The sequence below is a fragment of the Castor canadensis genome, chromosome 1 (genome assembly GCF_047511655.1).
Source record: "Castor canadensis chromosome 1, mCasCan1.hap1v2, whole genome shotgun sequence".
NCBI lineage: Eukaryota > Metazoa > Chordata > Mammalia > Rodentia > Castoridae > Castor > Castor canadensis.
This window is the reverse complement of record NC_133386.1, coordinates 159,257-172,504: the sequence shown is the minus strand read 5'-3', so window position 1 is coordinate 172,504 and position 13,248 is coordinate 159,257. Positions and strand designations below refer to the sequence as shown.

The window sequence follows — 13,248 nt, the reverse complement described above, 5'->3', positions numbered from 1 at the left end:
AGGAACTTGCAGTACTCAGCCAGAGCACTGCAGTGGGTGAGGGGTGGAAAGGCATTGTCCACCAGGTGATCTCTGATCTCTGAGCTGAAATTAAAGGGAGAGTAGGAGTTAATCAAATGAAGATCAAGGGAGGTGGCAGGCAGGGCAGCAGGGTATGTTTTAAATGGGGAGGCAAGTAGAGGCATGAGTTTGAAGACCCTGAGGATCTGCAGCCTGGCTGGTGCATGAAGTATTCTCAGTTCCTAGAATTTTTTATTAGAGTCCTCAATTTTTGCATTTCCACAAGAGAAGAATTCAAGCAAAAGCAAGAGCAGTATTTATTAAGAGAAGTGGAATTACACCCTTGACATCTAACCTTTGGAAGTTCCAGCCTTTATAATTGGTGTAAGGGGGGAGCTTTGTTTGAATCCCTCCCTCTTCTCTACCTCTAAGGGCATGTCTTCTTCCTGTGATTGACGTCTCCCTCATTATATAACAAAAAAATCATTCTATGCATGTGATTACCCACAACCATCTATGAAAAGCCCATGAGGGTCAGGGGAGAGAATAACTGCAGTTATGATAAGATTAAAATGACGTTACTGACCCCAAAGTAACTCTTGGTCACTCCAGCTGGTTTGAGCTGGAGCTGGTAGTGTGCTTTGGCAGCCTTTACATTCTTTTCTGTAACTGGATGGGAAGATATGTAACTCCTGTGTAGCTGATTGTCTTAGCACTCAAGATCAGTATGTTGCTAGGCATGGACTGAACACTCTGTTTCTCCTTGGCTCATTGCTATGTCTAACTGCATCTAACATCCCCAGCAGTATCTCATGGTCTGGGAACAGCTTAGAGATGGGACCTCCAGCCCAGACAGAAACTCTGGGAACAGGCCCCATGTGTGCTTCCACACAACCTCTGCAACTTTGCTGCAGCCCACCTGAGAGTTGCTGCAGCAAGGCAAGCATCAGGTGGGCTGGGGTCTGCACTTGTATTTGAGGGTCTTGGGTAGTGTTGAGGGATCTTTATTGGGCAGCAGCCTGATTTTCATTTTAAAAAAAGCAAAACCTAAAAGGCCTCCCTTCATTTACAGTAGAAATGGCCCTGGTTGGAGTTGAGAGACTACAGACAGGAGTTGTAAGAGCCTGTTCTGACTCGTTTCAGCAAGAAACAGCTAGGCAGGCACCAGTGTGGAGGAGTGAGTTGCAGGCAGAGTTCTCTTTCCAGGCCTAAAGGTTCCTTCTGAGAGTGTGCTTTTGAGGGAAAGGCATAGCTTAGGAGACTGTGGTTTGAGTATTTTGGGAGCTGCTGAGACAAGGAGTGAGTGCCTAGGATCTGGAAGTCCACTGTTGAGACAGAGAATAGGATAAGGAATGACACATGGAGGGAAGATAGTCAGTTTGTCTTGGGCTTGTTGACACTGTTGGCACTCTAGGAAGAGTGGGGTAGTGGTGAGATGGGGTCCTAGAGAGACTCCAGGCTTGTCCCAGGTGTTGTGCTGACTAGCTATGCAGTGGTGTTTACCTCTCCAGCTTTTTCTGGAGTAGTTGTGTAATGTGGGGATGATAACTACTTGTAAAGCTGCACAGGTTCCAAGAGGTGCAGGATAATATGTTTCCCATGGGAACCAGTGAGGACCAGCAGGTGGCCTGTTCCTCAAACTTGTGTCTGAACTTCAAGGAGGCATGGGCTAATGATAGGCTTGGAGCCCTGGGTAGAGGGCTGTGGGTGTGCACTAGGGCAGGACCAGACCCAAGGAATGCCAGTGTTTTGAATGGGTAGGAAGAGAGCATCTTCACAGAGGAAAGAAGACCAGGTGGGGAAGAGCTAGAGACAGGCATGGACCAGATGCAAGGAATGCAGGAATGTGAGGACAAACAGGACCCACTGGGTCTCATAAGTAGGAGATCATCAGTGGCGCTGGCAGCATTGTCTCAGTGGAGCAGTATGGACTGAAGCCATACTAGGGGACTGAGTGAGCGAGCAGGGCAAAACTGCTACTGTCTGAAGGCAGGAGAGAAGCAATAGCTTAAGTCCGGGGGGCTTGAGCACAAAGGAGCCCAGATGAAGGACCAGTGGTTATAGAAAGGTCTCTGAGGATTGGGGCCAGAAATGAAGACAGGTTTTCCAACAGGGACATTGGACCAGTGGCCATAGAGAAAGTGGCAGCTGCTGGTGAAATTGGGAGTTTTAGACCACAGATCCAAACTCCTGGGCTTCCGTATCTTAGGTCCAACCACTTGCCCCCATACTCCAAAAAAAGATGGCAGTGGTGAAGAGCATAGAAAGATTTATTAAACGGCCCAGACATACCATAGGATGAGGTAAAGTAAGCACTCAGCCCATCTTTAGCTATCTTCAGGATACAGACATAAGCTGTAGGCTTAAATAGAGAACTGGGGGCAGAGGGAAAGAGGTACACATTGAAACAGTCACAAATGTGGTTGTGGATTCAGGAGAAGTTATTATCCACAGTCATTGTCACCTGGTGGGTGATCTATCCTGAAGAAAGTCTACCATTAAGGGATAGTTTCTTTCCCTTGTGAAGATGTTATCAGTTCTCTTCTTCCTGGAGTCCAAGATGATTTCAGAGTGACTGCAAAGAGAAAGGCTTACAACAAAGACAGATACAACATGACGGCCTTTGCTTCAGTAGCTCTGCTAAGTTTTTCTCCTGCCATTTAGTTAATTGTGGGCCCAAGTAAGGAGTCATTTCTTAGCAAAAAGCAGTTTAAAGCATCTCTTATGCTGCCATTTGACAGCTTCAAGACAGACTGAGTGAGAATGTTGAATAAAAAATTTCACATTGCTTTGATGAATAAAAAATTCATGTCAAACTGAGTTGTTTATAGCAATTATTCATCCAACATAGAAACTTTGTTCTATGTTATTGCTACCAGTTTTTAAATTGTATAGTGTAACAGTTTTGATAGTGGATTAAAATAGTGAGTTCAAGACCAAAATGTACTCTATCATATTCCAGCAGTTTTCTGTAAATATTTTCTGCATTAGTGGGGAACAGAATGGAAGGAGGCAGGCAGACATAGTAGCATCTGTCGGCTGGTTCTACAGTTTTGGCTCTTACTGGAACGAGTGGGTCACCATCAGACTGGAAGTAGGCAGCAGCTGTTGTTGATCACAGTCACTCTAGTCCCCTGGGTGAGAGGATATACTCTGGGTGCAAACAAGCACTCACGGACCACATGAGTGTCGTACCTACTGACCTACTGTCTATCTTCAGATGGAGCTGGCACTGGCCCAGTTGTCAAGGAGTGGTTTGTGTACCCTGGGAACCCGCTGAGGCACCCGGACCTTGTAAGGCCTTTGCAGATGACCGTTCCAGGTATGGACAGCCTTGATCTATTTTTTATAGTATGTTATTCTCAAAATTGGATCTAAGCCAGGCATGGTGGCTCACACCTATAATCCTAGCTTCTTGGGAGGTGGAGATCAGGAGGATCATAGTTTGAGGCCAGCCTGGACAAAAAGTTAGCAGACCCCATCTCAACTAATAAAACCTTGACATGGTGGCGCATACCTGTCACTCCACCTAGGTGGGAACATAAATAGAAGGATTGTAGCCTATCTTAAAAATAACCAAAGCAAAAAGGACTGGAGGTGTGATTCCACCTCCAGTGGTAGAGTGCCTGCTTAGCAAGTGCAAGCCACTGAGTTAAAACCCCAATACCACCGAAAAAGAAGAAGAAGAAAGAATGGATCTGTTGTGCAAATGTCTGTTTTCAGAACTGCATGTAAACTGATTTTCATTTTAACCCTTGGCCCAACATGAATGTGTCTGTCTAGTAAGGTGCTAAACAGTAGCAGACAGGACACTGTAGCAGACTGTTGGATATGAGCTGTCCCTCCAAAAGCTCTTATGTTAGAAACTTGTTTTTTTTTTTTCAATAATTGTATCCTGAAAGTTCTGACCTAATTAGTGGATTAATTTATTGATGGAGTCATAATTTGATGGCTTTACTGGGAGGGAGGTGGTATGACTTAGGAGATAGGGCCTAGGTAAGGAAGGGTTGTCACTCTGGGCATGCCTGTGAGGGGCCATATCTTGTGGCCCTTCTCTGGTCTCTGCTTCTTGGCCCCCCATGAGCAAAGAGAGCAACTTTACCACATGCTCACTGTCATGACATTCCACCTCACCACAGGGCCCGAAACAGCAGAGCCAGCTGACCATGGACTGAAACCTTTTAACACCGTGAACTGAAATCTTTCCTTCTTCAAACTGTTTCTCTCAAGTATTTGTCATAGTGACAAAAGTCACCTTAACACATGGACCTATCCTGGATCAGTCTCCTATGTGGCTCTTCTTCTCCTCCTCCTGGCACTCAAGGCCCAGAGCAGATTGGGTGGTTGTGGTCAGAGGCCACTGTTGCCTTGAGCCCTGCCTCACACGTCGTGTCAGTCAGTAAACACGGAATTTTACAAGATTGGGTTCTACATACTTGCTTGAACCAACCCTTCAGAAATATATTTTGATGAGCAGTAGAAGTAGAAAAGCAAAATAAGAGGTTTATTAAAAATAAAATAAGTTTTCATGGCTGGCTTCTTGGAATAAGAGGGAGGGAAAAACAAAGTTCACCAAAAATTACATGAAGTAAATCAAAAGAGCACCCTTTCTCCCCTGCAAGTTCTCAATATCTGAACCAGGTGAGAAGTCCCTTTACTCTGGCTAGTCCTACATGTGGACAGCTATAGGGGAGGAGGATCAAGAGTGTCCAGCACTTGTATCTTATGTGTGGATACTACAAGGGAGGAGGGTCAGGAGTGTCCAGCATTTGGACTATGTCCTATGTGTAGACAGTTATAGGGAAGGAGGATCAATAGTGTCTAGCACTTGGGCTGTGTCTTACGTGTGGATAGTACAGGGGAGGAGGGTCAGGTATGTTCAGCAGTCAGGCTGTGTGCTACATGTGGACATGTTATATGTGTAATTTCTGTCTTACAGTACCTCTCCAAAAGTACTGCTAAGCAGATTATTAGTTCTCTTCATTGTTTGAATTAAAAAGAAGACTGACTATTCACTGTACCATGAATTAATCTTAAAAATCACTCTGTGTCATGTTTTAATAAACTCTTAAGAGTCATGTAAGGATCAGCCTCATGGGACTCTTGAAAACATTCTTCTTGGCACTTTGGGCTATAAAGCTGATGTGCATGCAGTACTGTGGACTACTGCCAGTCTCCCTGCCATCAAGGGCATGGCTTGCAAGCTAAATAGACTGTGAACTTTGTGGCCAGTGTTTAGGTGAAGGACTTTGAACTTAATTTGCTTACTTACTTTCTCTGTCTCTCTCTGTCTGTCTGCCTCTCTCTCTCTCTGGTGTTACTCAGGTTTGAACTCAGGGCCTTGTGCTTGCTAAGGCACAAGCCATGCCTCCAGCTCTTTTTGCTTTAGCTGCTTTTCGAATAGAGTCTCCCTTTTGTCGGGGGCAGACTTTGAACAAACCACGATCCTACCCACATCTCCCAAGTACCTGGGATTACAGATGTGAGCCACCACACCCAGTTTTGTTTGTACTTATTTTAATGATAGATAAAAGGGAAAGATTTTAAAATTTAAATGTTTTTTAAATTTCTCATGGATATGAGGAAAATTGGCAAATGATTTTAAACCAAAGTGGCCAGAAGAACATCCAGTTTCCTGTCACAGGAATTCTCACTTAACAAAGGGCAGGATACAAATAGTGGGATCCTACAGACTGACCTCTACTCCCTCAGTCAGGAAAGCCTGGGAGGTGCTTTGTTGCAACCTTGGAGCCACTTGTATCCATGTCAGATGACAGCAGTGCTGCTCAGAGTTGAGTGTTTCTTGGTTTTTCTTGTTCTTCGGAGGTAGTTTCCATTGCCTATCCATTCAGTGAGTCTCTTCTATTCTTTTTAGACTTCTTTCTCACAGCCCATGTGATTTACTGTTTTGCTTTCTTGAATGGTAGAACTAAGAAAGAAGTTCTTTTCAATAGATACTTCTCAACAAAGTGGAAAGAAGACAAGAAGTTCCAAAAAATATAATAGACTCCTTAAAAATTAGGAAGGGAAGCTGAGCATGGTGGTTCATGCTAGTAACCCTAGTGCTCAAGAGGTGGAGGATCATGAGTTCTAAGCCAGCCTGGTTGCATAGAGAGACCTGTCTCAAAAATTATAGATCAGAATGGAGTGGAGCGTAATAATCAGAAAAAGAATTCTCATTCCTGGTTGCTAGGGTCTGAAATATTTGTGCTCTTCAGATTTATACATGAAACCCAATCACTAATACAATGATTGTAGGAGGTGGCGCCTTTGAGAGGTAAGTAGGTGGGATTTGTACCCTTATAAAAGAAGCCACAGAGAGCTGCTTTGCCCTTCCCATTGTGAGGGTACAGAGAGAAGGTGCCACCTATGAGTTGGGAAACAGGCCCTCACCAAACACCAGCCATGTCAGTACCTTGATCTGGGGCTTCTGGCTTGCAGAACCTGAGAAGTAGGGCCGTTTTAAGCTGCCCAGTGTTTTGTTACAGTGGCTCAAGTGGACTAAGGCACCAGTCTGCTGTATTCAGGGAGCTAATTTTTATGTGTGTGTTCTTATTCTGTATTCCCATATTTATAAACATGCACATGTGTGCACATGTGTTGGATATAACACTGCATTCCACTTTGCAATGCATTGTGAAAGATGATGTTTTGTATAGCATGAAAAGGGGTGCCTTGGAACTTAGCTTACTTCCATGTTCTAGTTGTGTGCCTGTTTAATCTTCACAGGCTGCCCTGCTCTCCTTTCCTCCCTAGCTCACTAACATTCTTCCTTCTGAGGGTAAGTCTGGAATAGCCATGTCTATCTCCAAATCTAGAGGATTTTCTTTAGACAGTGTACAGGTGGTTTCTTCTCAGGGTTATTTTTGAGTCATTATAACTATATTTTAGAAGCCTAGACAAGCTGATTGTACATGTCTAAGTGGTAATTTGTCTGTCTTGAGTGACTGTTAAGTCTTACTCAGCATTCAGTAAGTAAGCTTACTATTTCTTGGCTGTGTAAGGGCATTTGACTTACCAGAGGTTTGCAGAGTATATTAAAAGATTTATAAAGTAGGTAAGGTGAAGTGATACATTTCATAGAAAAAGCAGTGTTGTTTGACTCATTTTGTCCTTGCTTTCTTGTTTAAGCTTCTCTTTTGTGTCCTGTTAACAACTCTCTCCTGAGAGTTAATGTGTACAGATCAGGAAAGTATTGCTGCATCTTGGGGGTTCCTGCGTGTACACACTGCTATATGGCCACCTGTCTCTGGTACTCCCTTCTCAAATCGTTGTGGACCAAGATAAATGGGCTAAGTTACAATAGTGGCTTCTCTCCCATTTGTAGAAATACTGTGAAGCTTTGTAAAATAAATGTGTTACAAATACATATTGTAAGATAAGAGTTGCATTTTCCATTCCATTTTTATAGCCACGATGACTATGTTTTGAATGTATTAAATAGAACTAGTGTAAATGTCTTTTTGCAAGCAAAAACTTACCCATGTATGTATAGAGCTTTGTATATTGAGATGCTAACTTGGTCTACTTCATTTATATCTGTAATTTTTTATTGTTACAAATAGCCTATTGAAGTTTATCCAGCTAGAATAAAGGTTCATTTTGCATGTGTATAGTCAGGGTTTTTATTTATTTTTTCTTTTGGCCAGAAATGCTCTACTCAAAAAGATAGCTAAATGGATATTTATTTAAATTGAACCTGTGTATTAATACCAGTACAAATCAACTCTGGGAGTTTCTTTTCACAATCCTGACTGTACACAAACCAGGCAGTTCTGTGGATATCCTAGGAATATTCAAGGCAAATAACTTTAAGGTAACTAACAACCCCAGCTGTTAAAATGTTTTATTTTTATATAAAGAACACATAGAGGTGTGGAGGCTTAGCATCTTTATCCATTTATACTGTATGTCTTTGTCCATTCACTTTTATGGCTGTAAAAACACAAATGGAGCATTGTTACTAATGAGGCATGTCCACACCCTTCCCCAAGACATTTCCTCAGGCAGTCTTTAGAAGTGATCTCCCCGGCTTGGCCTGTGGGACTCTGTTCCTCTAGAAGAATCCCACAGAGACTTTTACCAAATATGTAATTAGGTTTTCAAAACTGGGATGCCTTAGGTATGACCTGGAGACCTGAGTGTTTTTACTGGTCTCTGGATCTCCTTGAAAATGCCTCAGCTGCCCATGAGCTATGGGGAGATGGATGAGCCCCTCTGGTCCTCCTTGGCAGTCTGTCTTGTTCCATGACTTAGAGAATATGTGAATGAGAGTATGAGAATGTCTGTAAGAGTGAAAGTGAATGTGTAAATAAATGTATTTATGAGAATATGTGAGTGTGTTGTTTTTGTTCTCCTCCCACACCAGCTAGTTCGAGCCACTTTCCTGAGTTGATCTGCCTTCCAGATCTGGTTGGAGCATGCTTCTTCTGAACTGAAATACCTTACAAACTACTATCAGTGGGTAGTCTCAGCCTCTGTAGGTTATCTCTCCAGAGTTAACCATTTTTCCTACAGCAAGCTTACTCTAGAAGAGAACTAATCAAAACAGTTCACACCCTGCCCTGGTGAAGATGGTAATTGGAGACTTACTGGCTGAGATGTACATCTCTGTGTGGAAAAGGAACTAACATCTTCTGATGAGGAAAAGTAAAGTCCTGTAACCAAGGTCTAATGTAGACAGAATATATGGACAGCTCCATATATTCTGGGGTGTTCCGTACATAATGTCAGGAGGCAAGGACATTTTGTTGGAAAAACCCCACAGTTTCTGGAGAAAACCCTGAAGATGCCTTGCCTCTTACATTCACATGTACATAGGCATTCAGTACTTCTCGACTAAACAAATTATCGATTGATCTTGGGGTAAAATTTCTCCGATATTAAGAGATTTATGAGAATGTGGCTTTTCACTCTGGTGGTTCTCTAAAATGTTAGATCATTAGGCCTCCTCAAGGATCAGTTTCTGTATTGGTAGGCAACTCTGATTTGTCTGTAAGCGATCTTTTGCTGACTGTTTGTGCATGAAAATCTCCTGGCCCATGTGTTAGAACACAATTTTTTCTCCGCTCCTCAAGTCTCTACTCATGGACAGTGAAATGGACCCAAGGTTTTGTACTTCTAAGTTCCCAGATGATACTGTGGCTGTTAGTTAAATAAAAGACATGGGGTAAGGAGTAGAACCAATCAGTTCTATAAATTGTTGACTAGCTTTTGTTCACTGATACGTCACTAACATGTCATAGTTTTCAAAGGCTAAGAGCCAAAGAAGTCAAGCCTATCTATTCATATGCACTAATGCCTATAGTTCTGGGCTCTCTACTATAAGCAGCCACACACTGTAGTGGATGTCACTACCTTCCTTCCAGTCCAGATACCACAAATCCAGCCATAGTTCTCAGCTTCCTTTAGACCCACCTAAAATCCATCTGCTGCTTTCCTCCACACCTTGCTGCCCTCATCTCATTTCCCTTTTAATGTTCCTCCAGTCAGTTCCCACTTCAGCCAGAGCCCTTTTTCATAGCACAGACCTTATTATGTCATTCCTTTGGCATCACCCTCCATTGTCTTCCTATTGCTCATAGGATAAAGTCCTTTGTGGACAAGCTTCCCTTCCCCTAATACCGCCTTCCATCTTCAGTCTCAGCTCTTTTCTTCATGACACCCCTTTGCCGTGGTTGTATCATCTCTTCAAGGCTGTGAACTCCCAAGGGTCAACACTGAGTCTGTCATGTTCCCAGTTGCATCTTCAACATCCATGGGCAGTTATTCAGAAGCAGATGTGCTGTGAATGATTTGCTTCCACTATACTTGGTTGTGGATATAGTCCCTAGATCTCCTTTTTTTTTTTAATGTTCAACTTTAATATGCAGGCAAGTGAACCACAAGGTGAAATCTCCCATTGCTTTTCTGGGTGCTCTGACAGGACCCTCAGCTGTGTTCGTAGTTGTATAAAAAGTGTATAACCACTTGATGTTTGGACAGATGAGTAGGTAGAGAGGTAGGAGAACAGTAAGAGCTCATCACATGTCCATCATTGCATCCTTGCAATCCTAGAGTGTCCTTCATGCAGCAGAGACTGTCTAATGTGCTAATTTGTGAAAATCTCCCCAGGCCCCTTCCTTGTTTGTTACTCCCTCTGACCATCATTGTTCCTCTGATTTTAAACTTTTTGTTCTTGAGTTAAAATTTGTTTGTATGACCTTCTCCTGTAAGCTCTTCCAAGGCAGCAACTGGTCATCTTTCATGTAGGCCACTGGGAAACCTGATAGAGCACCTGGAATTATAGGCATCAACATGTATGAGTGGAAGGAGGAGCTTCCTCAAGTCTTAGCTATCACAGAAACTTTGTGAAAGAGAGATACGAGGTAGGGGTGGGGAGGAAGCTTGTTAACAATTGTCTGGTTTTATGTTTCTTTCTCTTCCTTTTTTTCTCCCCACTGGGGATGGAACCCTCAATGGTGCTAGGCAAACACTGTCACCTGTGCCACACCCAGTCCTCTCTCCTATGTTTTATTAGTTCATTGAATATCTAAGGTATCTCTTGGATTTTGGCCTTGGAAGGAATCACTAACAGGGGCTATGTTAATTGTTCATTCAGGAAGTCTCTCATTTGTCACTTCCACTGTAATTGGTTCTGCATGCACTCCTCCAGTCTTCATGTATTTATGTTGAACTTTCATGTGCAAGCAAATGGAACACAAGGTAAAATCTCCCACTGCCCATCTGGGCACTCAGACAGGACCTTGGACTGTATTCATAGTGTTTTATGCACATTGAAAAAAAAGTGGAAGCTGTGTTCCAAAATACAGTAGTGTCTGGGTGTTTTGTAGTCAGAAAAAAATTGTTTTCTAAGTAGAGTACTTTATCTGAACTGTGGTGGAAACTCATTATCTCTCTTAGAGGTTTGCAAGCTTTTTCTTTAAAGGGCAAGATAGTAAATATGTCAGGCTCTGAGGACCCCATGGGCTCTGTTATTGACTTATGTTATCAAAATGTGAAAGGAGCCCAAAATGTGAAAGGAGCCACAGATAGAGCATGGTGGCATTCCATTAAAAGTTCATGAACATTGAGACTGGAATTTCATACAGTTTTCTTGTACTAGGAAATACTAATTTTCCTTTGATTATTTTTTATTCATTTAAAATTAAAAATGATGCTTGGTTCATGGGCTGTATAAAAACAGGCAGCAAGTTGGATTTGACTCAGAGACAGTAGCTCCTGTCTTAAACATTGGAATGTGTTTCTAAAAGTCTCAGACACCTGTGATTATCTTAGATGCTAGCTCTATCTTAAGTACTCCAGTGCCATAGATGGCTCAACTATCCTTTTTCTGTCAAGAGAAAAATAGATTTTCTCTCAAATAATGAAAAAGCATTTTTGGCAGAGGAAAGGCTTCAGCCTTTTCAGAAATGCTGCTGACTTAGTCTGACTTAGTTGTTTTGCTGATGGTGCTGGGAAACACACTACTGAGAACAGTGAATGACAGGTGAGAAATGAAGGAAGAGAATTTACTTTAGAACCATTCGATTCTTGTACCATTTGGTTATCGGGTTTGTCTCCTTGGTGAGCGTGTGGGATATTTCACCCCATCTGCTTTGTGCTTTTGGTGTTTGGTATACAGTCATGGCCCCAACAGAGAACCAGCTGTTGGGAACAAGAGAGATGTGTTATTCACCACAGGTCTCATGCTGGCACCTTCCTGTTTGTCCAGAGCTCTGACATCCACTGTCTCACCCAGACTCACTGTGGCTTGTCCTGATTTAAGTAAATGAGTAAGGGTTTCTCTTTTGACTTTTTTAACTAGCTTATGTATATAGAGAGAAATGAAACACTTAAAATTACATTTTAGGAATTTCCTGGGCTGGGGGGTGTGGTCAGTACTGTTGTTTGAACTCAGGGCCTTGCACTTTGCTAGGCAACCACTCTATCACTTGAACCAAGTCCCCAGCCTTTTTGCTTTAGTTATTTTTCAGATAGGGTCTCATGCCTTTTTTGCTGGGGCTGGCCTCAGACAGCAATGCTCCTACCTACTTTTCCCACCTAACTGGGATTACAGGCCTGTACCACCACACCTGACTTATTCTTTGAGATAGTTTTGTTAACTTTTCTGCCAGGGCTGGCCTTAAGTAACAGTCCTCCTGTTTTCACCTTCCTAGTAACTAGGATGACAGGCATGAGCCATTGCACTGGGGGCTTGCATTTTAGGAATTTAATGGTTTTAGGGATGTGCTTTTCAAAGCATGGGGTCCAGAGATGCCACATCGAGGCCTGTGGGTTGTTGAAATACAGACTTCTCAGCATGCATGCATCTCATCAGATCTGCACACAGATCCCAGAAAGTGCATCTCAGAGTCTCTACAACTGATTCTTTTGCATATGAAAGTTTGGAAACCACCAGTTGGACGTGGGTGGGTGGCATTTCCATGCAGATATTGTGACTGTCATGCAGCATGCTCTTATGTGCTGCCTCGGTGCGGCAGGTGTTTGCTACATCTTTGAGTGTGGCATTAGTTGTTCTGAGAACCATTCCTAACAGTAGGGCACCGAATTTAGCTGTTAAAAAGAAGAGATCTTCAGGGAAGTGTGCATGCCTGCCTCTTATTTTTTTTAAACCAGGAAGCTGTGCTCATGTTTCAATTCTGATTCTTTTAATCTTTGACGCTCAAGTCTATTGAGTAAGGAAGAGATTAGTTTCTGTTCATTGTGTTTCCAGAAGAAGCATATTAATGTAATGGTAAATAGACCTTTTTGGTTTTGTTTTCAACTAGGGGGAACACCTAGTTTGGAAGTTTTGTGGTTGAACCAAGAACCAGAAACACAGGCCCAGCGCCTGGACACACTGCTAGCCTGCTTCAACCTTTCCTCCTCTAGAGAAGAGCTACAAGAGGTTGAAAGTTCTTTAAGAGCTCTGTGCTGTCTCCTGATCTACCTGTTTGTCCAGGTAACATTGAGTTCTCTGCTCTCATTGCCATAACTTCTGTACTTTGGGTTCCATCTTCCTATGGTACGGTGGGCGTTTCCACAGTCATTTCCCTGAGTTGTCTTTTTCCATGTGCTAAAATATTAAGAAAGATCTGAGCGGAAATGTGACAGAGCCTGTCTGCTCTATTAAACCCTGGGTTGTGATGCACACAAGAATGTAGATGCTTTGGAAGTCTTGTGGGTCAGGAACTGCCTTGTTTTGGTTAAGCTTTCTCAGCTGTCATGCCCTGGTGTGTCCTTTTATCCTTGTGCATTTGTTGGGGG

General features: G+C 42.8%; 1 protein-coding gene across 8 annotated transcripts in view; it reads left to right on the top strand.

Annotated features, from left to right (window-relative positions):
* The window catches only part of Fam120b (family with sequence similarity 120 member B), a 64,494-nt gene that overhangs the window by 20,151 nt on the left and 31,095 nt on the right, over positions 1-13,248 (top strand). For 7 of the 8 annotated variants that reach the window (XM_074069912.1, XM_074069878.1, XM_020186077.2 and 4 more), the window contains exons 4-5: positions 3,221-3,322; positions 12,771-12,943. In XM_074069912.1, coding sequence (XP_073926013.1) covers positions 3,221-3,322; positions 12,771-12,943 — 275 coding nt within the window. The remainder of the gene's footprint in view (positions 1-3,220; positions 3,323-12,770; positions 12,944-13,248) is intronic. The other variant, XM_074069900.1, reaches the window with a different exon arrangement.